This window comes from Cetorhinus maximus, chromosome 26, assembly GCF_964194155.1.
Source record: "Cetorhinus maximus chromosome 26, sCetMax3.hap1.1, whole genome shotgun sequence".
NCBI classification, from domain to species: Eukaryota; Metazoa; Chordata; class Chondrichthyes; order Lamniformes; family Cetorhinidae; genus Cetorhinus; species Cetorhinus maximus.
In genome coordinates, this window is record NC_135904.1 from 13,481,777 (window position 1) to 13,509,619 (window position 27,843).

Consider the following 27,843-nt stretch of genomic DNA (forward strand, 5'->3'; position numbering starts at 1 on the left):
CATCTGTCTTTACCAAGGAAGATGCTAGCCAGGCCATGTGAAACAGGAAGTAATTTAGACACTGGAAGGGTTTAAAATTAATAAGGAGGTGATATTGGACAGGCTATCTTTATTTAAAGTGGATGAGATGCATCCATGGATACTGAAGGAAGTAAGAGTGAAAATTGTGGAGGCACTGGCCATCATTTTTCAGTCTTCCTTATACACAGGGGTGGTGCCAGAGGACTAGAGAATTCCAAACGTTACACCCTTGTTCAAAATAAGGGTGCAGAGATAAGCCCAGCAACTAACCTTAGGTCAGTCAGTTTAACTTCGGTGGTAGGAAAACTTCTAGAAACAATATACGGGACAAAATTAATAGTCACATGCGCAAATGCAGGTTAATTAAGGAAACCAGCATGGATTTCTTAAGGGAAAATCGTGTTTAACTAACTTGGAGTTTTGAAGAGGTAACAGAGGCAGAGGCAGTGGTAATGAAGGCAATGCTACTGATGTGGTGTACATGGACTTCCAAAAGATATTTGAGAGTGCCACACAACAGACAGATGAGGAGAAATGTTTTCTCTCAGAGGGAAGTGAGTCTATGGAACTCTCTTTCTCAAAAGTAGGTGGAAGCAGAGTCTTTGAATAATTTTAAGGCAGAGCTAGATAGATTCTTGATTAACAAGGGGGTGAAAGGTTATCGGGGTAGGCAGGAATGTGGGGTTGAGGTTACAATCTGATCAGCCATTATCTTATTGAATGGTGGAGCAGGCTCAAGGGGCCGAGAGGCCTATTCCTGCTCCTAATTCATATGTTCATATATATTTGTGAGCAAAGCTATAGCTCATGGAATAAAAGAGACAGTAGCAACGCAGTTACAGAATTGGCTGAGTGACAGGAAACAGTAGTGGTTAATGGATGTTTGTCAGGCTGGACGAAGGTTTGTCGTGGAGCTCCCCAGGGGTCAGTGCTGGGACTTATGCTTTCCCTGATATATACTGACATAGGCCTTGGTGTACAGGGCACAATTTCAAAGTTTGCAGATGACATGAAACTTGGAAGAATTGTAAACTGTGAGGAGGATAATGTAGAACTTCAAAAGGACAAGTTGATGGGTGAACGGGCAGGTGGCAGATGGGCAATCAATGTGGAGAAGTGTGAAGTAATTCATTTTCGTAGGAAGAACATTGAGAGACAATACAAAATAAAAGATACAATTCTAAAGGGGGTGTAGGAGCAAAGGGACCCGAGTGTTTTTGTGCATAAACCATTGAAGGTGGCAGGACAGATTGACAGAGCAGTTAATAAAGGATACATTATCCTAGGCTATCCATAGGGGCGTGGAGCATAAGAGCAAGGACTTGTATAAGGCACCAGTTTGGCCTTAACCGGAGTATTGCATTCAGTTCTGGACACCACATTTTAGGAAGGATGTGAAGGCATTGGAGAGACTGCAGAAAAGATTCAGTTCCAGGGAAGAGGAACTTCAGGTATGAAGATAGATTAGAGAAGTTAGGGCTGTTTTCATTGGAGAAAAGAAGGCTGAGAAGATATTTGATAGAGGTACTCAAAATGATGAGTGGTTTGGACAGAGTAGATAGGGAGAAACTGTTTCCACTCATGAAAGGGTCGAGAATGAGAGGGCACAGATTTAAAGTAATTGGCAATAGAAGCAAAAGCGATTTGAGAAAAAACTTCTTCACGCAGTGACCTATTAAGGTTTGGGATGTACTGCCTTGCCTGAGAGTATGGCGGAGGCAGGTTCAAGTGGATCATTCAAAAGGGAATTAGACTGTTATCTGAAAAGGAAGAATGTGCAGGGTTACGGGGAAAAGGCTCTAAGGGAATTGCTCATTCAGAGAGCTGGTGCAGATATGATGGGCCGAATGGCCCCCTTCTGCACTGTAACAATTCTGTGATTTATTTATAATTCCCACCTGTAGGGATTCAGCTTGCTGGGTGCTGATCCTTATTCTAGGAATTCTGTAATCCCAAGGCGTAACTAGGATCTTCCGAGTATTTTTACCCTGAGATTGTATGTCTTCTTTGGGTGGAAAGGATGCAACGTAATCTCGCCAGTTCCTTTGAATAATTCCAACAACTTTACCTACAAACAAAAAGGCAATATCAACCTGAACCCCTTTTACTGAAAATGTGGGAGATGTTTTTCACCTTATACCATTTATTGTTTTGTTTCATATTCAGTTAATATTTAAGTAAAAGAACAGAACTAATGGATGAAGTAATTATCTGTAAAACTTTGTCAAGGAAATTAGATCAAATTAGATACTTAAAAACAATTTTTCATTGTATTAGCATCCCTTCTTATCAATCACCACCAATCAACCACCCCCTACCCACCCACTAATTTTGTTGTTTCAAGCTAGCAATGTGCATTTCCATGGCCTTTCTTGATGGGCTACTGTGAGGCATGTGACAGTGGCAATTTTAAAAGCATTTGCCACTGGGGGCTGGTTTTTGAACATCTCCCTCACAAACTGGAAAAGGTAAATACTGAATCCCACTGAAGGTGAGAAGACAAAGCTTGACCAAGAGCCCCTTTAAATCCCTCAGGAATGGCTCGTAGCTGGTTAGCCAAGCAGAAGCAATAATAGAGTCTCTATACTGCCATTCTCTCATAACACTAAGGGACAGTTTATACGGAATGTTGAACAGGGGAAAGGAAACGGGAGCAATTAAAAAAAAGTTGAAGGATTACACTTAAACACAAGTGGGTTGTTTCTTTTATAAATAATGTCCTACCTGTAGCCATTGGTTCACTTTCAGTTTCCTCAGTAGTTTTTTCCTCAGACTCATTCTCACATAACACAGATGCTCTTCCCTTCCATTCATTCCTTGGCAGCAACTCCACAGCCACCACATCACCTTGAATGGCACGATTTCGTGCCTTAGTGCCACAGATGAGAATGTCTGCTTCCAATTCTGAGAGACAACAGTAAAAAAAACTTATAAAAACAAATCACTTCTTAAAAAAGTTTTTTCGTTAAAAAAGGAGAGTAAAATTACCTGATTTTTTATTGGTCAATCCCTGAATCCGAACAAAGGCTTCCAACTGAGATCTGTGTTTGTTGACATTCAAAATACCCTAAGAACATAAAACAAATTTGCTAGTATGCAAATTGTTTAAGAAATAATGATGTAGTTGGGCATAGCATGATTTTCATCAATTTTCTGTCTGCTTTCTGCACTTTTGGATGTAATAGATGGATAAAAACAGGAAAAACAAGGGCTGGAGAAGTTTCCGATTTCAGCATACTGGGGGAACTAGGTTAACATCACCAGAGGCAGTCAATGACCCAAGAGGATAGGAACATAGGGACAGGAGTAGGCCATTAAGCCTGCTCCGCCATTCAATTACATCATGGCTGATCATCTACCTCAAAGCCACTTTCCCATACTATCTCCTTATCCTTTAATGTCATCAGTCTCCAGAACTCTATCGATTTCTGTTTTGAACATGCTTAATGATTTAGCTTCCACAGTCCTCCTGGGTACAGAATTCCAAAGATTCACCACCCTGAGTGAAGAAATTCCTCCTCATCTCGGTATTAAATGGCCTACACCTTATTCTGAGACTATGTCCCCTGGTTCTAGACTTACCAGCCAAGGGGAATATTCAACAACATCCACCCTGTCATGCCCTGTAAGAATTTTGTAAGTTTCAATGAGGTCACCCCTCATTCTTCAAAACTCCAGGGAATATAGACCCAGTCTCCTCAATCCCGCCATTCCAGGCATTAATGTGGTGAGCCTCCGTTGCACTCCCTCTATGGCAAGTATATCCTTCCTTAGGAAAGGGGCCCAAAACTGTACACACTACTCCAGGTGAGGTCTCACCATGGCTCTACACAACTCCAGCAAGACATCTTTAATCCTGTACTCAAATTCTCTTGCGATGAAGGCCTAATTTGCCTTCTTAATTGCTTGCTGCATCTGCATGTTAACTTCTAGTGACTCATGGACAAGGACACCCAGATCCCTTTGAACACCCGCACTTTCCAACCTCTCATCACTTAAGAAATATTCTGCCTTTCTGTTTTTTCTACCAAAGTGAATAACTTCACACTATTCATATTATATTCCATCTGCCATGTTCCAGCCCATTCACTTAACCTGTAAAAGTCCTGTTGAAGCCCCCTTGCATCCTCCTCACAATTTAGGATCCTACGCTGTCTGGTATCATCAGTAAATTTGGAAATATTACAATTGGTCCCTACATCCAAATCATTTTTTTGGATTGTGAACAGCTGTGGACCTAGCACTGATCCTTGCGGTACCCCACTGTTACTAGGTACCCCTTGTAACAGTCTGCCATCCTGAGGATGATCCATTTATTCCTATTCTCTGCTTTCAGTCTATTAGCCAATTCTCAATCCACATGAGTATATTTCCCCCAATCCCATGCATTATAATTTTATTTACTAATCTGTGTGGGACCTTATCAAAAGCCTTCTGAAAATCCAAATACAACATATCCACTGGTTCTCCATCATCTATGCTACAAATAACACCCTCAAAAATCTCCAACAAGTTTGTCAAACATGATTTCCCTTTCATAACTCCATGTTGACTCTGCCCAATTTTACCATTCTTTTCTAAATGTCCAGTTATCACATCCTTTATAATAGATTCTAACATTTTCCTGCTACTGACATCAACTAACAGGTCTGTAGTTCTCCTCTTCCTCCCTCCTTAAATACTGGGGTTATATTTGCTACTTTCCAGTCTGCAAGAACCTTTCTAGAAAATATAGAATTTTGAAAGATAAACACGAATGCATCCACTATCTCTATGGCCACCTCCTTCAACACTGTGGGATGAAGCTCATCTGGTCCATGTGATTTATCAACCTTCAACCCAGTTAACTTTTCAACTCCTACCTCTTTACTAATACTAATTTATTTTAGTTTCTCATTTTCACAAGTCCCTTGGTTGCCTAGTATTTCTGGAAGATTTCCTATATCTTCTTCCATGAAGACAGACGCAAAATAACTCCTCAGTTTCTCCGCCTTTTCCCTGTTCTCCGCTATAAATTCTCCTGTCCCCACTTGCAATGAGTCCACATTTGTCCTAGCTAATCTCTTCCTTTTCACATACCTAAAGTAGCTTTTACAGTCCGCCTGTATGTTCCTCGCTAGCTTGCATTCATATTGTCTTTTCCCTTTCTTAATTAGTTTCTTGGTCCTCCTTTGCTGGGTTCTAAATTGCTCTCAATCTTCAGGTTTACCACTTTATCTGGCATTCTTATAAGCCACTTCCTTTGATCTAATGCAATTTTTAACTCCCTTTGATTTACCTTTCCCTTTGGGTGTGCCTTACAGGAATGTATATCTGTTGTAGACCATGTAGTATTTCTTTAAATACTAACCACAAATCTTTTAGTACAATTTCCCAATCCACCATAGCCAACTTTCCCCTCATATCCTCATAATTTCCTTTCTTCAGATTTAAGGCCCTAGTTTCGGAATGAACTATGTCGCATTCAAACTTAATGCAAAATTCTATCGTATCATGGTCACTATTCCCAAAGGCTCCTTTACAGCAGGGTTATTAATTAGCCCTTTCTCATTACACAACACCAAATCCAAAATAGCCCGATGCCTAGTTGGCTCATTAACATACTGCTCCAGAAACCCATCTCGTACACACTCCAGGAATTCTTCCTCCACAACATTAGTGCTGATTTGGTGTGTAAATTGAAGTTGCCCATTATTACTGTATTACCCATGTTCCATGCATCTCTGGTTTCCCGACTTATACCGTGCCCAACATTACCACTACAGTTTGGTGGCTATAAACAACTCCCACAGATGTTTGCTGCCCCTTGCTGATTCCTAGCTCCACCCAAACAAATTCTACATTTTGATCCATCGATCTAAGATCCTCTCTTACTAATATACTGATCTTGTCCCTTATTAAGAGTGTTACCCCACCTCCTTTTCCTTTTTGCCTATCCCTCCAGGGTCTCAGTAATCCCATCATTTTTACTACTGTACTTGAGCTTACTTCACCCAGCTGATTTTCCGAAACAGATCATTAATACTCAGGATTTTCACAAAAAAAAAATTACATTTTTTTTAAAACAACATTCCTCCAGCAATATTCAATGCAATAAGTTTAATCCATTTCATTCATGGAAGTTTAAAAAAGGGCTATGACTTTGCAACTATTAATCCTGCAATCTGTAATATTTTAAAAATACGTTTGCTGCTATGTAGAGAAAAGCACGCAATCCCAACTTAGAAAAAGATCTACATTCACCAACATATGACATTAAAGGCAATGTGATCAACTTTGCACAATTGTTGAACAGTGCAGAGTTCGTTCTGAGTCTTGCTGTGATGAAAAAACATTTTGAGAGATTCAAAAGGAACGTGCTATAGTCAGGAAGTGACTGTATCAGTGAGCTTACCTGCATATATCTCCCGGATTTGATGCCAGCCTCCAGTATTTCAAGAGCGAGATGTTCCAAATATTCTTTTCCATTCTTTTCTTGATTTTCATATTCTCGTTCTTTCCGAGACTGAACAATGGACTCATACAGCTGATGTACAGCTTCCAAGTCAGGCCAAAAATTCTCCAGATAGCTCTAAAAAGAAAGAAATTGATAAGAGCACATGTTTGTGTTTTTTAGTAGTTCATTGCTCAAAACTGGAGAATCTAAATAAAAGGGTAAATGATTACAACGAATGCAGCTGGTATTTAAAATATGCTAATGTGGGTGGGGGGGGTGGGGGTAAATGGTATAGTGGATCAGCACAAAGTCCCTTCTTTCTGTGGTGGAAGTTTGAAATTGTCAAAATGGAAATGTCCATTCACAAGCAGTTGTAGGATGCTCATAAAATGCTTTAACCCAGTGCCCAATAGGCAATTCCATTGCGCTCACTCGAGACCAGAAATGTGACACTGATTCAAAGGTGGCAGAACATATTGAGGGAGTAGTTAGCAAAGTATATGGGATCTTCGGCTTCATAAAGAGAGGTATTAAGTACAAAAGCAGGAAAGTTATATTGGACCTTTATAAAACTCAGGTTAGGGCACAACTAGAGTACTGCATCTAGTTCTAATCACCACGCTTTAGGAAGGATGTGAAGGTCCTCGAGAGGGTGCAGAGGAGAATGATCAGAATGGTTCCAGGGATGAGGGAATTTAGCTACAAGGTTAGGTTGGAGAAGCTGGGGTTGTTCGTCTTGGGAGCATAGGAGGTTAAGGGCAGATTTGAAAGAGGTGTTCAGGACTATCAAGGTTATGACAGGTTTAGATAAAGGTAGACAAAGTAAGGCTGCTCCCATTAACTGATGTTACAAGAATTAGCAAACACAGATTTAAGGCTTTGGGCAAGAGTTGGAGGGAATGTGAGGAAGAACTGCTTTTACGCAGACTACGAGGGTGATGAAAGTGGAGATGATCAATGGTTTCAATGGGAAATTGGATTGGCATTTCAGGAAGATAAACTTGCAGGGCATTGGGGGGTACAGTGAGAAAACAGGACTAACTGGCCTGAACTAGCATAGATTCAATGAGCCGAATGGCCTCCTTCTGTGTCGCAAAACTTTTATGATTCTATGACTCAACAGAATATGCTCCCATGAAATTAAAAGCCACTGCTGGGCAGCGAAAGAGATTTAAGCTGATTGTATCCCATTCAATCCTATCCCTTCATTCTAGTCCATTCCCAGAACCGACATGACTTTTTACAATCGACTCTTAAAAACATGCTAAAAATCCAAAATCTGAAAGTCTGCTTCCACAATTCTGAAAATATAATTGGACCAAAGGTGTAAATTGTTTTAGAAATTATACGTCTTCAGAAAACTGCTGCTTGAAGGAAGAATATTAATCAAAATTCCTTCTGTACCCCTCCTACTTTCCACTGAAAATATTATCAGCACCACAACTGCCATCTAGGGGCAACAATAAAGAAATACCATCAAAAAACACACTTCTTTAACAAACAGAAAGGCAACCTGTTCATTTAATTGACTGTAATAATTGGAAAACTTGGAGAAATAGGAAGTGGTGAAATGGTGAAGAGAGAAGCACAGACATAAAGGAAGAGAGCAGAAATAGAAACAAGTTAAACAGTAGTCACAGAAGCATTTTTTTTGCAAGTTTAGCAGTATCATTGTTTTCTGGCTAGACGTTGTGTGTTTTAGTGACAACTTCTGAATTGAATAGATTTTGATGCTATTTATGAAGAATTAACAAGTTGTTTGATGGAATATGGGCTTAAACACGTACGAATACTTTGCTCCAGAGCTTCAAGTGTTTGCACAAAGTCAAATGTACCATTCTTAGCATCTCTGGAAAATGCATTGAATACAAATTTAGTATTTCCCCAACTACCCGAGTCCTCCCAATCTTCAGATCTCACTGGAGTCCTCCCTCTAGACATCAATTCTCTTTCCTGACTGCTCAAAAGCCTGGGCTTCACACTGTACCCAAGGCCCATCCCTTGCCTCTTCCACCCTCTCCCCATCTTCCAAGACACCACACCACACAGTCCTACAGTAACATTCTAGCTTATCGAGCTCAATGATGTAGCAGAGAAGTGGAAAATACCTTAAACGAAACGACAAACACTCCGTCTGTTTCACTCCCATACTTTTGAATGGCTTCTGCATCTTCGGTTACCATAACAACGGGCATCAGTCCTGCAAGATGATTATAATACCAGACTGTGGCATAGTAAATGCACCTAGAATAAATAAATAGTGTTTTTATTATTTCCTTTGCATGAATGAAATGTATGCCTCTACCACATACCCATTAAAATAAAATTCATCACAAAAAAAAAATCCACAGTCACCCCCCATACCAAGCCTCTGAACAATCTGGAAGTCAGATACACATTCCCTCCAACACTTCATAATCCCCATCTAGTCAAGCCCATCTAGCGAAAGCCCTCTATAATTGTACCTAAATCCACCCCACACCGCTTTCCAATATAAAAAGAAAGGACTTGCATATATTCCAATGAGATTATGATACCAACGAACCACCACAGCCTCACAACTGTGTAAAGAAGTTTTTCCTACCCTCTGTTCTAAATCTCTTGTGCTTAATCTTGTAATATGGTCCCTCATTCTTGACCCCTGAACGACTGGAAACAGTGTGCTTCTACCTACCGTGTCCCATTCCTGTTGTTCATACACCATTGTAGTAGTGCAGATTATTTCAACCCTTTGATTAGAAATATAGTTACATGCGATGACCACCATAGCAGTTCCTCGTCAACTACAAATTACTTCTTATAATCCCAAAATATGAATGTTGCCCTGCAATTTCCATGTTTAAACAAACATAATACTTTTCTGCATTTTTTAAAATGTTGCATAATAAAGGGTGTAATTTAAAGACCAGTGTGACTCAAATGCAAGGTTTTACAGTATATTTTCAAGATTTTTTAAAAGTTGCAAACATCAAGTTAAATTTCAAACAAACCTGGTCTGCCATTTTTCTAGAGATTCTCCCTGCTGTCTTGGTACATACGAGTACAGCTGGAATTCATTGAAGAACATAACACATTCGTGTCGAGCATCCTTCAGCAGGTTCCGCAGCTTGTTGTACTGTCTGCAATGAAACAGCCGATGAGTATGACCAGGTCAGATCCAATGATTTTTCCATTGTTGGTCATCTTTAAAAATGTATTGTTCCTTTCCTATGTTTTTCCTTTATTGCACCTTTAGATCCTATCACCTTTATCATTACAGAACAGGGAAACAAAGGGCCCTAAGGGCTGCCTATGCCGCTCTGCAGTCAGCATTTGGGGCTGTCTCTTTTCGACAAACTCCCTCCTTGTCCAAACTTTGGCGTTCAACAAGTAGAAAGTTGGACTGTTTCCTATCACCAGCTTTCTTTCTTTGTACAAACCCGTACTAACTCAGGAGGTGAGGAAAGGTGAATGCTGGGGAATTTCTTTTTTTAAAGTTTTGAATCATTTTTATCTGGTCTATGTTTGTTTCCCCACACATCCACGGTTTAGACTATGCCAATCTGAACTGGTCATTTTGACATATAAAATAAAACTCCAATTTTCCCTAATGTCCTGAGGCAGAGCTCCATTCCTTTGTCAGGTGCTTCCTCAAGGTATGTTCACCAAGATAAGAAACCTAGCAATGTGGAAGATTTGCAAGGACAAACCTAATCCCAACATTTCACACGTTGGTGCTCCTGTATACATATTAATGATCGGCTCTCATGTGGCAAAGCTTATATTAAGTCAGATGTATGTTGTTAAATGGAACCCACTTCTGACAGTGCAGCACACCCTTAACAATGCACTGCTGTCACCCTAGATTATATGCTGAAGCTCTAAGGTGGGTCGCAAACCCATATTCCATAACCCTCTGACACCAAGGCTAAAGTGTTTTTATTTCAGATTTCCAGCATCTATAACATATTGCAATGTGAAATGAGTTTTGGTTCATCTTAAACCAGCTTTTAGTGGGTATGTGTACTTAGCTGTACAACCAGCACTGCATCCACTGAAGTACAGGAAAGCTGGACTTTGCACATTTACACTTAATCGCATGTAAACATCTCTATTTATCAGTGTCAGAACATTGGTGAAGGCTGGTTTTCCTGTCATTCTTACAAACATTAAAAAAGGTAAAAGTAGTTTGTTGTATCTTTTTGTGTTATTATGTTCTGGCTGAGTTGAAGTGTTCTGAAGTACTATCACGATTGATATGTCTTTATATTATATTATTTTTAACTTTTAGCCTTTGTTAATTAGGTAGGGAAGTATGATTCTTAAATTGTAATGGGCCAAATCTTGCTGGAAAAAAAAACAGCGTATTAACTTTCTGCGTGAAGTTTAATAAAGAATTACGTGTTCAAATCTAGCAAGTTATTAAAAATAATGAGGCGGCTAAGGGTGAGATGCCATTTGCGCGAGGTAAAGAACAAAGTGGCATAAGTCAACCAGCAAATTCTGGAGATCCACAACTCATGACGTATCTCTTCATCCTCTGAACTTGCTGGCTGATTTACACATTAATAAAGCCGTGCAATGTTAACATAGCATTATTTTTCCAGGAAGATTTGAACCATTAATTTTAATGTTTCTCAAGAATATGGAGGGGAACAAAGCTGGTGAAAAATGGTACAGGATCAAAGACAGATTTCTAATTAGTTTCACTGGTGATACGGCAATATGTAGTGAGAATTTTTAACAAAATGAAGTTATACTGATCTTGCTAGCCCAGAGGAAAAGCAGCAACTTGTATTGATAAAATGCACCAAGGCACTTCACAGGCAAAATCTGACACAGAGCCATACAAGGCAATATTAGGGCAGATAGCTAAAAGCTTTGCCAAAGAGGTAGGTTTTATGGAGTGTCTTAAAGGAGAGGTAGTGAGGCGGAGAGGTTTAGTTACGGAATTCCACACCTAGGGTCTTGGCAGCTAAAGGCACGGCTGCCAATGGTGGGGCAAACAAAACAACTCAAGAGGCTAGAGTTGGAAAAGCACAGGTCTCAGAGAGTAATGGGATTGGAGGACATTACAGAGCTCATTAGTAAAGAAGTCAATTTATTAACTGAAGAAATTAATATGGCATAAGTTTCAACTAGATTTTCCTTGTACATAGTTGTATTTCAACTTCTGGTGCAATCAGGTAAAGTGAAAACATACTGAGGGTCAACTAGTAGGGGTAAGAGATAATCAGCCCGAGAAAGTAGAAAGCACGCTGCTAATACTTGCACCCATGTACTGTAAAACTACCCATTACTCTGCAGTTTAAAGATTTAAAGCTAAACATGTGAACAATACATGGTCATTTCTATTCAGCTTGCTATATATTGACATTTTGATAAGGAAAGTAGCAGAGTGCAATGAGGATTTAAATTGGGAGGACTTAGTGGACATAAATACTCAGCTCTGAACTATAGTTCATCAGAGCCTCCAACCATCATGTATGGTTGTAAACACAATGGTTTTAAGTGTATAAATGAGTACTATTGCACCTACTATAAGCTCAACAAAACGATAAATACTTGAAGTCAACATTTCAAGAACCTTAATGATTCTGAGGAATAGACAAAACATCTAATCATAAATAAAAATGATTCTCCAACTATTCTCTTACCAAAATTTATTCATCCTCAAATTGGTAGCTTCAAACTAGTTACACCAGCTGATTCCCATTGAAGGGGAAAGGAATTTGACATATAAGCCCCATAACAGATAGATTACTCACACAGAATATTCCTCTTTGACCTCTAATATTTGCTGATGTGGCAGAAAAGGCTCCTATGTCTTTGCAGAGCTATTTATAACAGTCCAGAATCTTATAACAATTAAGTTTTCCAATTCTGTTATTTTCAAGTACTTTTGGATGTTTCACTGCATTAAAGGCATTATGTATTTGAGAAAAAGTCAAACTTCTCTATTATAAAATAAATACTTTAGGACAGGAGAGGATCTTTAAAGTCCTTAAAGACTGCAGTGAAAATATCACAGAAGCTAACTGGTAACAGCAGGTACAGCTATCCATGCTGCACACAGAGGGAATTAAATGAACAACAGGGACAAAATTAACAGCAATCTGTTAAGTTGATGATCTTGATTAAAATAGCCCAAGGCTTTTAACAGACGCTCAATCCTCAAGGGAAACTTATCCAAAATGTCAGTAGGAAGTGAATTTAACTGATTGTAGATTTAATCATTTGATGACTTTAGTACAATATTGCTATTTGAAAATGAAAAATACAACCAGGTGCATTGGCTTATTTAAAAAAAATTCCAAAATGAAGACATTTTATTTGACTATATATACTTTTCAGTTATATTATATTTTTTCAATCTTCTATTTCCAAGTCTGCTTGACCATATGCTATTCCCTCATGCAACAAACAGGAACAGTGTCAACTTTTAAAACATCAGTGGTCAATTTAAAGATCACTTAAGACTTTCTGGCCGCATACAAGCAGGCTCATTGAATATGGTCCACTTAAGCAACAACAACTTGTTTTTATAAAGCACCTTTATAATACAAAACTTTCCACTGTACTTTACAGAGCAGTAGTGAGAGGAACAGATTGTCAAGCTAGACAAGTTAGGACAGTACACTAAAAGATTATATAATTAGGCCAGTTTTGAAGAAGGTTTTTAAAAAATGAAAGAGCAGAGTTCAAGGTTTCACAGAGGATGGCTGAACATCCATGCACAGTGTATTGGGGAATAATGTAACGTAGTAGGGTTCAGTATGCTAAACTTATCTTCCTACTAAGTTGCTCTAAAAAAGTGTGACCTAAATTTCCCTGTTCACATATGGCACCAAGACCTGGACAAAGTGTTATATTTAGAAATTTGACAGAAGCTAAGCTTGGCTCTCAAGGTTACTTAGCTAGAAGCTATTGGCAGGTGAAGTAATAAACAGGACACAGTTACATTCTGGCATTTTTTAAATACTTGATTTAAATAGGACAAATTTTGGGTCTCCACAGAAAAAAGGGTTACAACGTAATGGTATCTCAACTGGGGCCATCATTATCTTATGTATTTCAAGTAGCCAACATAGAATGCAGAAGGGGAATACACTCCCTCACCAACCTCCTGAGGAAGTGACATCCAAGTGGATAATGAAAAGCCCAAGAGGTCTTTGACAAAGTTCAACATGCAAATGCAAAGCTTTGGGGGTTCAGGGAATTTGATAGAAATTGATTGGAGTGAGAAGCAACCATTACTTGAGTTATATCTGTTACTCGGTTGGCAGGGGGGGTGGGGCGAGTGGAGTTCGAAAGTTTTCCAAAACTTGATGTTGAGACCACTATTATTTCTATTCAATGCTAAATAGAATTAAATTTGCAGGTAATACCAAACTCAGCAGCCCAGTGAAATTGGAAGGTGCAACTCAGAAATTACAGAATGAGCTGAATAAAGTAAACAAGAGGGAAGAACTGGTTGAGTCCTGAAGGGCATATCTGCCAGACTGTGCCTATGGCAGGTGGTGAAAGAACCAAGATGGAAAAACCTACTTTGACTTGTCCTCCCTCATCTACATGTCGCAGCTGCTTCCATCCATGACATTATTGGTAGGAATGACAACTGCACAGTCTTTATAACACCAGGTCACGTCTGCACACTGAGGAAACCCTCCATTATGTTGTGGGCACTATCAGCATGCTAAACAGGATATATTCAGAACAGATCCAGCAGCTCAAAACTGAGCATTCATGAGCTGCTGTGACCATCGCCTGCTGGCGAAGTACTCAACTATGATCTGCAACCTCATGACCCAGCATAACTCTCATTCTGCTACTATTATCAAGGCAGGGGATGAACCCTGCTTCAATGAGCAGTGCAGGACAGCATTCCAGGAGCTTATCCAGGCATATCTAAAAATGAGATGTCAACCTGGTGAAGCTACAACACAGGCATGCCAGACAGGAGAAGTACATGCAAAAGAGCAAAGTGATCCCACAACCAAGGAAAGAGATCAAAAATCATCAGTCCTGCTACATCTATTCATCAATGGTGATGGACAATTAAACAACTAACCAGAGGTCTAGACACCACAAATATCCCCATCCTCGATGATGACACAGCCCAGCAAATGGCAAAGCTGAAGCATTTGCAACCAGCTTCAGCCAGAAATTTGGAGTGGATGATCCATCTTGGATTCCTCCTAAAGTACCCAGTATCACAGATGCCAGTCTTCAGCCAATTCGATTCACTCCACATAATCAAGGAACGGCTGAACGCACGGGATACTGCAAAGGCTATGGGCCCTGACAACATCCTAGCTGTAGTACCGAAGACTTGTGCTCCAGAACTAGACACACCCCTAGCCAAGCTCTTCCAGTACAGCAACAACACTGGTATCTGCCCAGCAATGTGGAAAATTGTCCGGGTATTTCCTGTCCACAAAAAGCAAGATAAATCCAATCTGGCCAATTACTGCACCTTCAGTCTGCTCTCAATTCTCAGCCCAGTGATGGAAGGTGTCGTTGACAGTGCTGTCAAGCAGCACTTACTCAGTAATATACTGTTCACTGATGTTCAGTCTGGGCTCCGCCAGTGCCACTAGGCTCCAGACATTACATCCTTGAGCCAAACATGGAAAAAAGAGCTGAATTCCAGAGGGGATGTGAGAGTGACTGCCCTTGATATCAAGGCAGCATTTGACCAAGTGTGACATCAAGGGACCAGAGCAATGGGAATCAGGGGAAAAGCTCTCCACTGGTTGGAAATATATCTTAGCACAAAGGAAAATGGTTGTGGTTGTTGAAGGCCACAGCCCCAGGACATTACTCCAGGAGTTCTGCAGGATATTCGCCGAATCATCTTCAGCTGCATAGTCAATAACCTTCTCTCCAACATTAGATCAGAAGTGAGGATGTTCACTGATGATTACACAGTGTTCAGTACCATTTGCAACTTCTCGGTTACTGAAGCAACCAGTGTCAGCATGCATCAAGACCTGGATAACACTCTGGCTTGGGCTGATAAGTGGCAAGTAATATTAGCACCATACAAGTGGCAGGCAATGAACACCACCAACAAAAGAGAATCTAACCATCTCCCCTTAACATTCAACCACACTACCATCGCTGAATCCCACACCAACATCCTAGGGGGTTACCACTGACTAGAAACATAAATGGACCAACCATTCACTGGTAAATATTATGGCTAAAAGAACAGTCAGAGACTGGGAATTCTGTAATGAGTAACTCCTTTCCTGACTCCCCAAAAGTCTGCTCACCATCTACAAGGCACAAATCAGGAATCTGATGGAATACTCTCCACTAGCCTGGATAAGGGCAGCTCCACCATTTGTCAAGAAGCTCAACTTCAACTAAGATAAAGCAGTCTGCTTGACTGGCACCCATCTACCACCTTAAACATTCACTCCACCACTGGCACACGCTGTAAGCAGTGTGTACCATCCGCAAGATGCACTTCCAAAACCCTGCAACATCTACCAACTAGAAGCCAATGGAAACATCATCACCTGCAAGCTCCCTTCAAAGTCCCATCCATCCTGGCTTAAACTACATCACCACTCCTTCACTATCGCTGGGTCAAAATCCTGGAATTCCCTCCCTAATAGTACTGTGGGTGTACTTACACCACATGAACTGCAGTGGTTCAAGAGGGCCGCCCACCATGACCCTCTGAAGGGCAATTAGAGATGAGCAATTCATGTCAGGCTTGCCAGAGACATTCACATCCCATGAGCAAATGAAAAGAAAAACAGCAGACAAATGTAAAGTACTGCACATAGGAAAAAGTAAAAGAAAACACAAGTACTCATAGTTAATATTAAATAGCTAAGCATGAAGTTGAAAGTGATCTCGGAGATCTTGCTGGCTTATTGTTTAACGTGCAATCTACATAGAGCAGCAATACATGATACTAACTGAATGTTAATTTACGTAGCTAATATAATGGAATGCAAGTCACAGGAAGTCATTAGTAAACTGAATTGTGCCCTGGTGAGGCAGCATCTTGAGTAATGCGTCCAGTTTCAGTCACCAACGTAGAGGGAGATATTGAAGCACTGGAGGGAGTGCAGAAAAGCACCTTGAGGCTGATCCCTATTGTGAAAGGTCTAAATTAGGAGGAAAATTGGAGAAAGATTAGCTTTTCGGTTTAGAAACATAGCACCCAAGGTTATAGAGGTACAGTATATAAGATGGTTAAGGGAATTGAAAAGGTAGGTCCAGAATATTACTTTAAGCTAAATCGAGACAGTAAGATAAGGAGGTATAAATTTCAACTAGTTAAAAGTAAATTTAGGACTAATGTCAGAAAAGAAATTGTCATACTAAGAGTGATGAATGTATGGAATAAACTTCCAAGAAGAGTGGCGAATGCAATAACCCTGGAATTTTTGATTTGTTCTTGCAAAGTTGGCAATGTTGATAAGGCTGTATCTATTGCTTACCCCTAGTTACTGTGCTATGATGGTAATGGATTTTATGAACAGCTGCAGGCTTTCTGTAACCGGTGTCCCACAACACTATAAAGCCAGGAATTTGAGGATATTGACCCAGCAATAATGAAGGAACATCAATATAAGCTGTTACTACTGGGATGGGAGGAGTGCGCAGTTTATCTAGTCCCACTGTTCCACAGGTCACACTATTTGTTTAAAAGTTTAATTCACTCACCAAAATGGCATACAAACAAATAAAGGACAAATGGATAGGGTCTCTGCAGAGATGGGCGGTTGGAGAAAAGACTTCATAAAACAAAGGGTAATGTTTGCAAGGTTTTGACACTGTCGATCTGGAGCTCCCTCATGTGAAGACAGATCGCTAGTCCCTGTAGATGCATGGAGGTTCTCATCAACAGAGCTTCAGTGTGGAGGAAAATAGAACTGGATCAATCCTTCTTGCCTCAGTCTCTCGGGTTTCCAAAGACAGACAAATTCCACTGAGGTGAGGATTCCTACCTGAATACTGATAACCACTCTATTTCAAGCAAGACAAGGAGAGGGTGAGCTGGTCAGCTTCACTTTCTCAGTTCATTCACAACTGAGTTCACAAAAGCCAGGTCAAAACTTAAGGCTCCTCCATCAGGTGGCTTCCAGTAAATCACTAGGCCTTTGCCTTTAAACAGTTTGTTTTCATCAATTAAAGTAATTGCAGTGCAAACAAGCATGCAGATCTCCCCCTCTCAAGTACCATGCTGGTCAGATGATTTCTTGGAAAAGGTATGCTTGCTCCCAATCCAGAGGTGAACATGACCTTTCTTAAAAAAAAAATCCCAGTGTCTAAATAATGCAATGTCCTTACAAATTTTAAAAGAAAAATACAGTTCTTGAAGATATGTTTCCCAACAAAGTGCAAATCAGAATGCAACTTGGAGGGGAATTTGGAGGCGATTGTCTTTCCTGATATTGCTGCTATTGTCCTTCTCAGTAGTAGAGATCACTGGGAAGGAGGTACTGTTGACGTATCCGTGATGAATTTGCGCAATGGATCTTGTAGATTGCATATAGTGCAGCCACAATGCTCCAGGGAGCGCAGACATGCAGTCTAGTGGCAACTGTCCTGATTAAGAAAACTGTTCTGTTCGAAGTTGTGTTGAATGGCCTGCCTCATTCCTAACTAACTTGTGAGTTATATACTGTAAACTAGAGGAATTCCAGAAGTGGCACAGCTGCAGGAATTCCACCAAACACCAACAAAGATAACATGAACTGCAAGTTCTGTGGACATGCATGCTGATCCTGCATCAGACTTTTCAGTCATGAGAGGACACACAGAAGATGAAGAAACTTACGGCTTGGACAAACTTGAACAAAGGAGTCTACCACTACTGTAAACTTATTACTCAACAGTTAATTGAAGTTAGAAGAGAGAGAGAGAGAGAGAGAGAGAGGGAGGGAGGGTAAGAGACAATGACATTGCTAAAAATGCTTATCAATAGTCAATGGACCAATGGGGAGAAAGAGAAAAAAATAATAGCCAGAGATACACAGCAAGGCAAAGCAGAGAAAGAACACTTCACAAATAACGCTGCATTTGAGATTTCAAAATCATAAAGTATATAAATCAAAAAAAAATCAGTTCATATTGTAGCAAGAACAATCATCCAACTGTCATTGTAACATTGTTCCCCTCTGGCTCAAAAGATGCTGTGTAATCTAATGGGGAAGTGTTCTTTTATGGATTTAGAGTACAGTTTAATAAATCAAAAAAAAATCAAGTTTCCAAACCATACCAGGGCATTTTACACTTAATGAGGTTATTACATGCACTCTATTGTTGCAGAGGATAAAGAATCTTATATAATACTTTACTGAGAAGGTTATGTCTCTTAAATACAGCTCAGCTTTAAGTGAAATGCAAAACATTCCAGTCTCTGAGCAACTGTGAATATATTTAATCAGTTTTGTCCAAGGATCTATTAAAAAGAATCCTAGTTTTCCTATTTTCAATATGTAAAACAAAATACCTTTTCTTAGCAAGCTGAATAACTAATACATTTCTTCATTTTACACGGGGAATTGTGATCTGGAATACACTGCCTGAAATTAATGGTGGGAATAGATTTAACAACATTAAAAAAATGGACACAGTCGAGATAAAATTTACAGGATTATCTATGGGGCAAGAGCAGGGGACTGAGATCAATTGGATAGCTCCATAATGGGCTGAATGGCCTCCTTCTGTGCTAGCTCATTCTGTAATTCATTTTCAGCAAAGGCATTTACTGGGCAGAGCTGGAGGTGAAGTCAATCCGAAGCAACAATCAACATAAAAGAATTGCAGAATGTAAAATATTCCCACTAACAAAATGCATCCTTTTGCAATCACAACTGATCTTTCTGTTACCTGCTTTAACAAAGCTAATTATATTTTTACATAAAAAAGCAAGAACACTGCAGAACAGAACAGCTGTGCATCCAGAATCCTTCACAGAGTTATCAACAGAGGCATACTGGGAAGGCATTCTTCCACAGTTCCACCTTCTATTATAGCATTCATTGGCGAGGGGGCAAGAGGGGAAATAAATGGTACATGATAATAACACACGCAGGATGAGGGAAAATACAAATATACTTTAAAAAGAGAATCTCATTTCAATTCAAGCTGCATTTCAGCCCTATTGTGCACATTCTGATCCAAATGCCAGGCTGACAGAAGGAGCATGCCCATGCATTGCACCTTTTTCAATTAAACAAAAGCTTGGGGACAGCCTTTCCCTGGTAATGGAAAGCAAAAGCAAGATGGCAGCTTCCACAAGTATGCCGATGACATGCAGCTCTACCTCTCCACCGACTCTCACTGCCTCTGTGCTGCTAGTCCTATATTGAAGCTTTGATAAACCATAACTCCCTCCACATCAGGCTTGGCTCAGTGAGTGGCACCCTCTCCCGAGTTAGAAAGATGTGGGCTCAAGCTCTGTGCCCTCCTGGCTCCTGTCTTGGTCTGAACCAGACTGTTTATAACTTTTGACATGTTGTTATATATTTCTTGTGCCTACTGCCAACTCTCACTGCCTCTGTGCTGCTAGTCCTAACATTGTTGGTCTCTATATCTACCCTCAGCCCAACAGTTGCTGAAATCCTCATCCTTGCTATGAGTCCTCTGGACTCAATTACTCCAGCGTTCTCGTGGCCAGCCTCTCATTCACCATGCTCCGTAAATTCAGCTCATGAAAAACTCTGTAGCCCATACCCTATCCCACACCAAGTCACGCTCAGCCATAATACCCATTCTTGCCGATCTAAGTTAACATCTGCCCCTGAATCCACTGCTTTGCTTCAAACTTAACATTCTCACCTTGCTGTTCAAATTGCTCCATCACGTTAACCCGTCCTGCTTCTGTAACCTCCTCTAGCCCCCTAACCCCACTCCAAACTGTTCCCTTTTCCACTCCCTTCTCCCTGCTACTGCCAGCGGTGCTTCCAGGTACCTAGGCCGCACAAAGGAACTTTCTCCATAAAGCTTTCTGTCTCTCCACTTCCCTCACCTCTTTTAAGACTCATTTCTTTGATCAAGCCTTTGGCCACTCTTTCTAATCTCTCCTCCTTTTCACCAGCTTTTCTTGCACTTCTGTGAAGTTCCTTTTCACATTTTTTTCTACGTTCATAGTGCTACATATATTATTGCAAATTATTCTTGTTCAATGCAAATTAACTAAAAATTGAGGATACAAACTAAAGTTAAAAACTGCATTGCTCCATCACGATGAGTTGCAAATCACATATGAACATACGAATTAGGAGCAAGAGTAGGCCACTCAGCCCTTCTAGCCTGCTCCACCATTCAATGAGATCACGGCTGATCGGATTGTAACCTCAACTTCACATTCCCAGTATTAAACAATTACAGCAGCGTAACTTTGATTGTTCCATCCATTAATTAACGATCTTCAAAACCATCAAATCTTACACAGATAGACAACCAACACTAACCTGCGTCCTTTCTGGTGCTGGACAGCCTGACAGGCCGTCTGCATGAAGACAATGCCTCTTAATTCTGGAAACTCAAGTATCTCCAGATAATCTTGCACCACTTTCCAGTCAGGTATCACGTAATGAGTTGCACTTTCTGACAGCAATTTCCCTTCTGAAACATTAAGTTAATACAGAATTAAGCAACTAGCAAAAAAAAAAAGAAAATTCCAGTTTAACAGTATGTTAGTTGCGAGAAAAAAAACACTGGGTTTTCAGACTTAGACTAGTATCCCCATGTTTAGATAAATGTAAAGATTGCATCGTGCTATTAGAAAGACCAGGGAGTTCTTCCAACGTCCTGGCCAACGTCTCTCCGTCAACTGACATCATTAAAAGCAGATTATCCAGTTACTCATTTAGTTGCATTGGAGAGATATTTCTGGGTGAAAATTGGCTCCCAGATTTACTTGCATAACAACATTGACTGCACTTCAAAAGTAATTCATCAATTATATTGCATTTTGGGACTTCCCAAGGAGATGAAAGACATGTACAAATGAAAATTCTTTCTCGATTAGAAATTGTTCTATCCTGATCGTGAATATTTTTGAAATATTATTTTATTCAATTCTTACTGTACCAGCCTTGGCTCAATGGGTAGTAATTTCTCACCTCTTAGTCAGAAGGTTAAATGTTCAAGTCCCACTCTGGAAATTTGACTACTTAACCTAGGCTAACATTCCCAGTGCAGTACTTGAAGAAGTGCTGCACTGTCAGAGGTACTATCTTTCAGATGAGACATGAAATCTTTCAGGTGGGCATAAAAGATCCCACAGCCACTATTTCAGATAAGAACAAGGGAGTTCTCCCTGGTACCGTGGCCAATCAACATCCTTCAGTAAGCATCGCAAGAACAGATTATCTAGTTAGTATCACATTGCTGTTTGTGGGATCTTGCTGTGTGTAAACTGGCTGCTGTGTTTCCTACATTACAACAGTGACTAAACTTCAAAAGCACTTCATTGGTTGTAAAGCGCTCTGGAACATCCAGAACATTGGATGCAAGTCTCTCTTTTCTCCAGGGGTTTAAATTTTACTAAGAGTTATTAGTAATGACTGTGCCACCTCCTTCATACTTTACCATTGTGGCACTGGGACTGGCACAGGGAGCTGTTACAGGGAACAGACTCTCTGAGGTAATGCTCCCTCACAACACGAACAGATTTCCCTTTGCAGCTCCTCAGGTGCAGCACCTTCTCCGTTTTTATCATTGTACGGCCGGAAACAAGTGAAGTGGCCAGAAATAGGCGCCTTTTCCTATCGTCAAAGTCGATTCCCCGCCAAGTCCCGAGGAAACCACGCTCTGCGGATGTAAACAACTCGGAAAAGAACCTCCCGCCTTCCTGCCGCCCATTTTCTGCCCGTCTAACCCGGAAGTGCTTTCCGCGGCAATGTAAACGTTACCCGGAAGTGTTATGTCGCGCTGCGGGGCAGAACGGGACACTGCGGGGCAAAGATCTAGGACGCACGCGCAAACATAGATAGCGCTCATCCAATTCGAACTCGGTTCCTCTCCTGCAGAATAGATAGAGGCGACCTACTTTTTATATGCTTCGCTCTTCAGAATAAACAAATCGCCGCGTTTGAACAAATTTCATTTGTTAAAGAAAATGAATCCATTCTTTTGGATTGCATAATTTTCTTTTGGCAAACATTTTCCTACCTTAGCAACTCTGCTTAGCAATGAATATTGGAGAGTTTCGCTATTTGAGGCTGACCTCATATGCATTTGCAGTACAGAAAGTAGAACATGTCGTAGATTTTTGCCTGGTATTCAATGTTAGTACAAGAAGACAGAACTTGAAGATTTGTCCTAAGAAATGCCTAATAGTTTGAAAATCCAGAAGTCGCTAGAAAGGTAACGTTAGATTTAAAGAGGAGTAAAACGTACAAGAAAAGGAGGGAATGTTTATTAGGCTACCTTTATACTCCCGCTACCAGTCTCGGATCATTCTGAGAAAGAAGCTTTATGTGCGTATACTTGGACGATCGAATACCCCCGGCCCAAACTTACAAGAGGATACAGTAGAATGCTATAAGCTGAAACATATAAAGTTCAGTTTGCTTGAAGATAAAGTGGCAATTCCTGGCAACTCGGTATCTGGACCATTCCTTGGTGCTTGATGTCAAAGGGAATTCCCCAGTACTGACAGTCCTCATCCCTCATGTTCTGAAAAATCCTGGTGATGAGAAATTGTCATTACATAACTCGCATCACATTAAAAACCTGTTAGTTTCTTCTGAATTTCTTCCATTTAAAGAACAGCAACAATCCTTATTTTAAAAAAGATTGCATTTCTCCCAACTAGTCGTGCCTCTCTTCACATTATCTGTGGGGCAGAAGAGGCACAGATGCGACAACAAAACACGCCTTCCACTGCCTTGGATTGATGAGAGGTTCCAGATGGAAGTAAATACCACAATAGTCAACTCGCACAGTATGAAGGATTGGGGTTTGCGGGGGTGTTGGCTTATGTAGGGTTAATTTTCTTTTAAATTAAACTCGCATCGTTTTTATTTGTCAGATCATCGAGGTTGAAGCAAAGTCATTTTCATGTGGGAATGCGCAGCAAGTCGATCAGCACCTGAGCCAAAAGGAAAGGTTAATTTTTCGAGTGACCCTGATGATGGGCTCTGACCCCACTGCTAACCTTTCTTTCTCTGTGAAGTGGTGATGGACGTGCTGGACATTTTCGGCATTGAATGGTTTGCTTCAGTTCAATATGGTAAACGATTGAGGGCGCTGTTTGTTCAGAATCGAGCACCATCTCACTGAGGATAAAGCAAGACCGCTAAAATATAACTTTATTTTCTTAGGAAAGTAACATTTGCACGGTACATTTAACGTGACAAATCTCCTACAACTGGGGGTCAAATTCTAGCTAAGGCAAAAAGGAAATTAGAGGAAGTAACTCAAGGTGGTGTGCAGAGATAGGTTTTTACGGAGGTTTTAAAGGTGCTTTCTTCTGTTCCAAAATGCCACAGAACACGGAGCCGGTATCTAATCATCAGTGCAGTAAATATAAACCGCGTCGCCTCTGTACTGTGCTGCTCCTTATCTCTCTCTCCAAAGCTTCAGTAAGCAAAGCACTTTTTGAAAGCATACAAGAGTATATATGATTTTCTTTTCATCCAACCAGAAGCAGAATATATGGGCAAGTACCGAGCACCAATAGGAACTCATTGTGACCAGTTCAATGGAGAATTCCCCGAGGCGTTTGCAGTATGGTGTAAGGGATTACTTGCTGTATGTAATAAATGCATCAATGCAATGGCCGCGGTATAGTGTCCAGGGAGTGACATATATCCCGGACAAGTTATTGCAATGCTGTGTTAAGATCATGATTTCGCCTCCCGATTTCGTCCAATTTAGAACAGGTATGAGGACGTGAACTGAAATGTAAGTACGAGAGTTCTAATAATTTGTGCTCCTTCTATTGTATCTGGGAAGTTAGAAATACATGTTTAAAAATATAGAATTTAAAAAGTCAAATATTTTTTATTTATAAATTAAACGGTTCTTAATTTAAATATCGCTCCATTGGGTCACCTCCAGAATTATCTCGTTCTTTATTTGAAGCATCTTCTAACCAGTAATGCTTCTAGAGCGGATGCTGTAATTGTGATTAACTTTATGCAATTAGAATTTCGGGAAGATTTAGGGGTACCATTGCGGTGTATTTCTGATAATTAATTTGCGGAAGAAGTAGTCAAGGCTTTGCAGGGGCAACTGGCTTGAGCTACTGAACCTTAAAATGCCAAGCCTAGGATTTGGTTCACGGGCTAAAATAACATTTGTCAGTGAAAAAAATCTCCTGATAATGGTATCTGCCAACTTCTTTCGGTTCATCCTTTGTTGAGTAAAACGCCAAAACATAAACTAACAGAATGTTAGGAATGCATTTCCTACACTTCAAACATACTTCCTTGACTGGAAAGCTGGTTCATCCTTGAGGTCGCGAGAGGCGCTATATAATGCAAGACTTTGTTTATCTTTAAGAGGAATATCGCTTGATAAAGTGCGTTGGATGGAGTATTTCGCCGTGTTCGCACAGGGAAAGCACAAATGTTTCATTCGTGTTATTTTAGACCCAGTAAAACGATTGAGATAAAAAATATTGAAAACACGCTGCAAAAATTGTAGTTGTAGCGTTCAATGTGTGCTTGTGGGTGGGATGCATCTAACTGTGCCAACAATAACATATCTGAACACTCTGTAATAGTTCCACACTACTTGTGTGAAAGGGGTCTTGACGCTAAACCTTCATCACAATGTCAACTTACGTTACATGTGAAAAAAAAAGCTGGCTTCTGACAACTCATTTCCTCCTGGAGAACCGTGTGTACATTTCAGGTTACTTCATCTCTTCGTTTTCCCTGATCATGATTTCTCAACAATCACACAAAGACTGATACTAACAGAGGGAACTTGCGGATCAGGAGTATGATTCTTATTTTCAAAAAAATACTTTTATTCATAAAATTTGTAAAAAAAAAAATGCAGTTTGATGTTAGATTTAATTTATTTCAAGACAGTATGTGGCAACCTTAGGTGCCCTACTACACTTACAATTGCATGTTATATTAAAATATATATTTCACGTCAAACGCTCTTTGCATACCGCCGGAGGGGATTCGCACGGTTTTCAGCTCCTCGATGTAATATGACGGGAGGCTTTTATATGAAAGATGAATCGTGGGGCAGCCACAGGCTCAATTAGGATGAGAGTTGCAAACTGCTACATCCGATGCCTCTTTGAACTATGCATGGACGTTGAGAAGCATATTGAGATGAGAAAACCCGCAGCTGCTGGAAATCTGAAATAGAAGCAGATGACGTTGGCAATGTAGTTGACAGAGAGAGGTTCATGTGGTGCATTCTGGAGACGGTACAATCATTGGGGCAAGTTTGCACCACAACACAAACTTTTGCAGGATGTCCGGATTATATTAGCTTTTAGATCCAGTGTTTGACATAGGATGTGGCAGCAAGTACAGCACTTTTTATGCAGCGCCCTGAACTTCGAAAAAATGCTCCAAGTAGGTTCCCAGAGGGACCAAGAGAAAACAAATGCTGAGCCAAAAAACGGGGTATAATTTTCACTCCTTCTTGGGATGTGAGCGTCGCTAGTATATTGCCCATTCCAAATTTCCCTTCAGAAGGAGATGGAACCAAAGGTTTGGTCAATAAATGGCGTTCAGTGAGGCAAGGACACTTCACACTCCTAAGCGGTCACTCCACCTCTCTCGGACACAGCAGGTTTTACATTCATCTCCTCAACTGCACAATCTGTTAGATACAGAAAAAATACTACAATGGTAGAAAAAGGAATCAAAGGAACCATTTAATTTAATAAAGCGCCAAGACAAAGGATGCACAAATCCCCAAACTGTGTAGCTCTGTCCTGCTCCAATGTAAACGCCCCAGACTTTGAAACAAACCCTGATTTAAGATTTAAAAACAGAAAATGTTGGAAATACTCAGTAGATGAGGCAGCATCTGTGGTGAGAAAAACACAATTCAATTTTCATGTCGGTGACCTTTCGTCGGAACTGAATTGAGGCTTGCTGCCTTTCCTAGTCTGGTATCCGCCACCAGCTGCAGAAACACTCAAGGTCAATAAGGGCTCTCCTAGCAACACCGCATTGTTGGTGGAAAAATGCATAACTTCTTTTACTCTGGGAAAAGTGAAAGAATATGAAGTAGCAGATGTAAGATGTGCAGTTCAGTTTGAAACACATTTAGTTAAACATTCAATAAACTACTGTTTACTGTAAGAGGGATCCTTGAAAAACAGAAATAGGTAATGTGGCCAACTTTAGATGAAGCGGAGTCAAACAATTTAATGGAGGGCGGATTTTTAAAATGTACTGTTTGTTTTAAATCATAGTTTAACGCAGTTAATTGACTAAATAACTTCAAAATGGGTGACATGTCAAAAATCACCAACTCTCCTCAAAACACAGTAAAAATAAGCTCGAGAGGAAAATAGAAACAGATTATAGTATATAGAAACAGAGCTGATGTGCAGCTATTCCTATCTTTGGTTTATAAAACAGAAGATTCGAAAATGACTTTTCGTAACATTGCATATTAACGAAAAAGCTAAATCAGCTTAGGCTGCTGCATAAGGCGTCCGCAAGGAAGTGATGGTCTAAAACAAAATCACATTTACTGGTTTCCTTTGCAAAGATACAACGGAACGTGAGATGCACATGGTCCAACACTGACCTTTTTGTGTCGCAATAAGTTTGTGCGCGCGCGGGTCATCGCGGGTGCAGCACGTGGTCCGGGGGCGGGGCCACTGGGTTAGAAAGGGCGCGAGCGCCGCACGCGAGCGGAGAATGGCGGTTGCCAGCCCCACAACAAACACCGCCCCCCCGCCCCGACCCACAAGGCCCCGCGACGCACCCCCCTCCCCCTGGCTCTGGGGAACCGCCTCCCCATCTCCTCCTCGCCCCCTCCTTTCCCCAGTCTCTGGGGAACTTCCTCTCTTTTACCACCGCCCCCCCGCCCAAACCAGGCTCCGGGGAACTCCTTCCCCTCTCCCACCTTTCCCCTCTGTCCCCCCTTCCCCTCTCCCCCCTTCCCCTTGCTCCCTTCCCCTCTGATCCCCCCTTCCCCCTCCTTCCCTTCTCACTCCCAGCCCCCCTTCCCATTCCCCATCTCGCCCTTTCCCACTCTCCCCCTCCCCCCTCTTTCTCCCCCTTTCGCCTCCCTCTCTCCCCGTTCACTCCCACTCCACCTCCCACTCCCAGCCCCTCTCCCCCCCGGGGAGCTATTCCCCCGTCCCCCCATGGAACTGTCCAACCTCCCCCAGTAACAATGATCCCACCCTCCCCCTCCTCCTCTCCACCTGGGAAACTCTCCTCCCCTCACCCCGAGAAGCTCTACCCGGCCCCCCACCCACCCCCCAC

General features: G+C 40.9%; 2 protein-coding genes across 2 annotated transcripts in view; one reads left to right on the top strand and one right to left on the bottom strand.

Annotated features, from left to right (window-relative positions):
* Positions 1 to 22,291, bottom strand: part of dis3l (DIS3 like exosome 3'-5' exoribonuclease) — a 48,629-nt gene extending 26,338 nt beyond the window's left edge. The window contains exons 1-8 of the mRNA XM_078530148.1: positions 22,007 to 22,291; positions 20,884 to 21,037; positions 9,448 to 9,576; positions 8,566 to 8,701; positions 6,416 to 6,592; positions 3,010 to 3,088; positions 2,746 to 2,925; positions 1,920 to 2,089 (exon numbers count right to left, since the gene is read on the bottom strand). Of these exons, the coding sequence (XP_078386274.1) occupies positions 1,920 to 2,089; positions 2,746 to 2,925; positions 3,010 to 3,088; positions 6,416 to 6,592; positions 8,566 to 8,701; positions 9,448 to 9,576; positions 20,884 to 21,037; positions 22,007 to 22,136 (1,155 nt within the window). The 5' untranslated portion in view covers positions 22,137 to 22,291. The remainder of the gene's footprint in view (positions 1 to 1,919; positions 2,090 to 2,745; positions 2,926 to 3,009; positions 3,089 to 6,415; positions 6,593 to 8,565; positions 8,702 to 9,447; positions 9,577 to 20,883; positions 21,038 to 22,006) is intronic.
* A 1,904-nt stretch (positions 22,292 to 24,195) lies between these two features.
* The window catches only part of megf11 (multiple EGF-like-domains 11), a 464,413-nt gene continuing 460,765 nt past the window's right edge, over positions 24,196 to 27,843 (top strand). The window contains exon 1 of the mRNA XM_078530151.1: positions 24,196 to 24,325. The gene's annotated coding sequence lies outside the window, so the exon portion shown is untranslated. The remainder of the gene's footprint in view (positions 24,326 to 27,843) is intronic.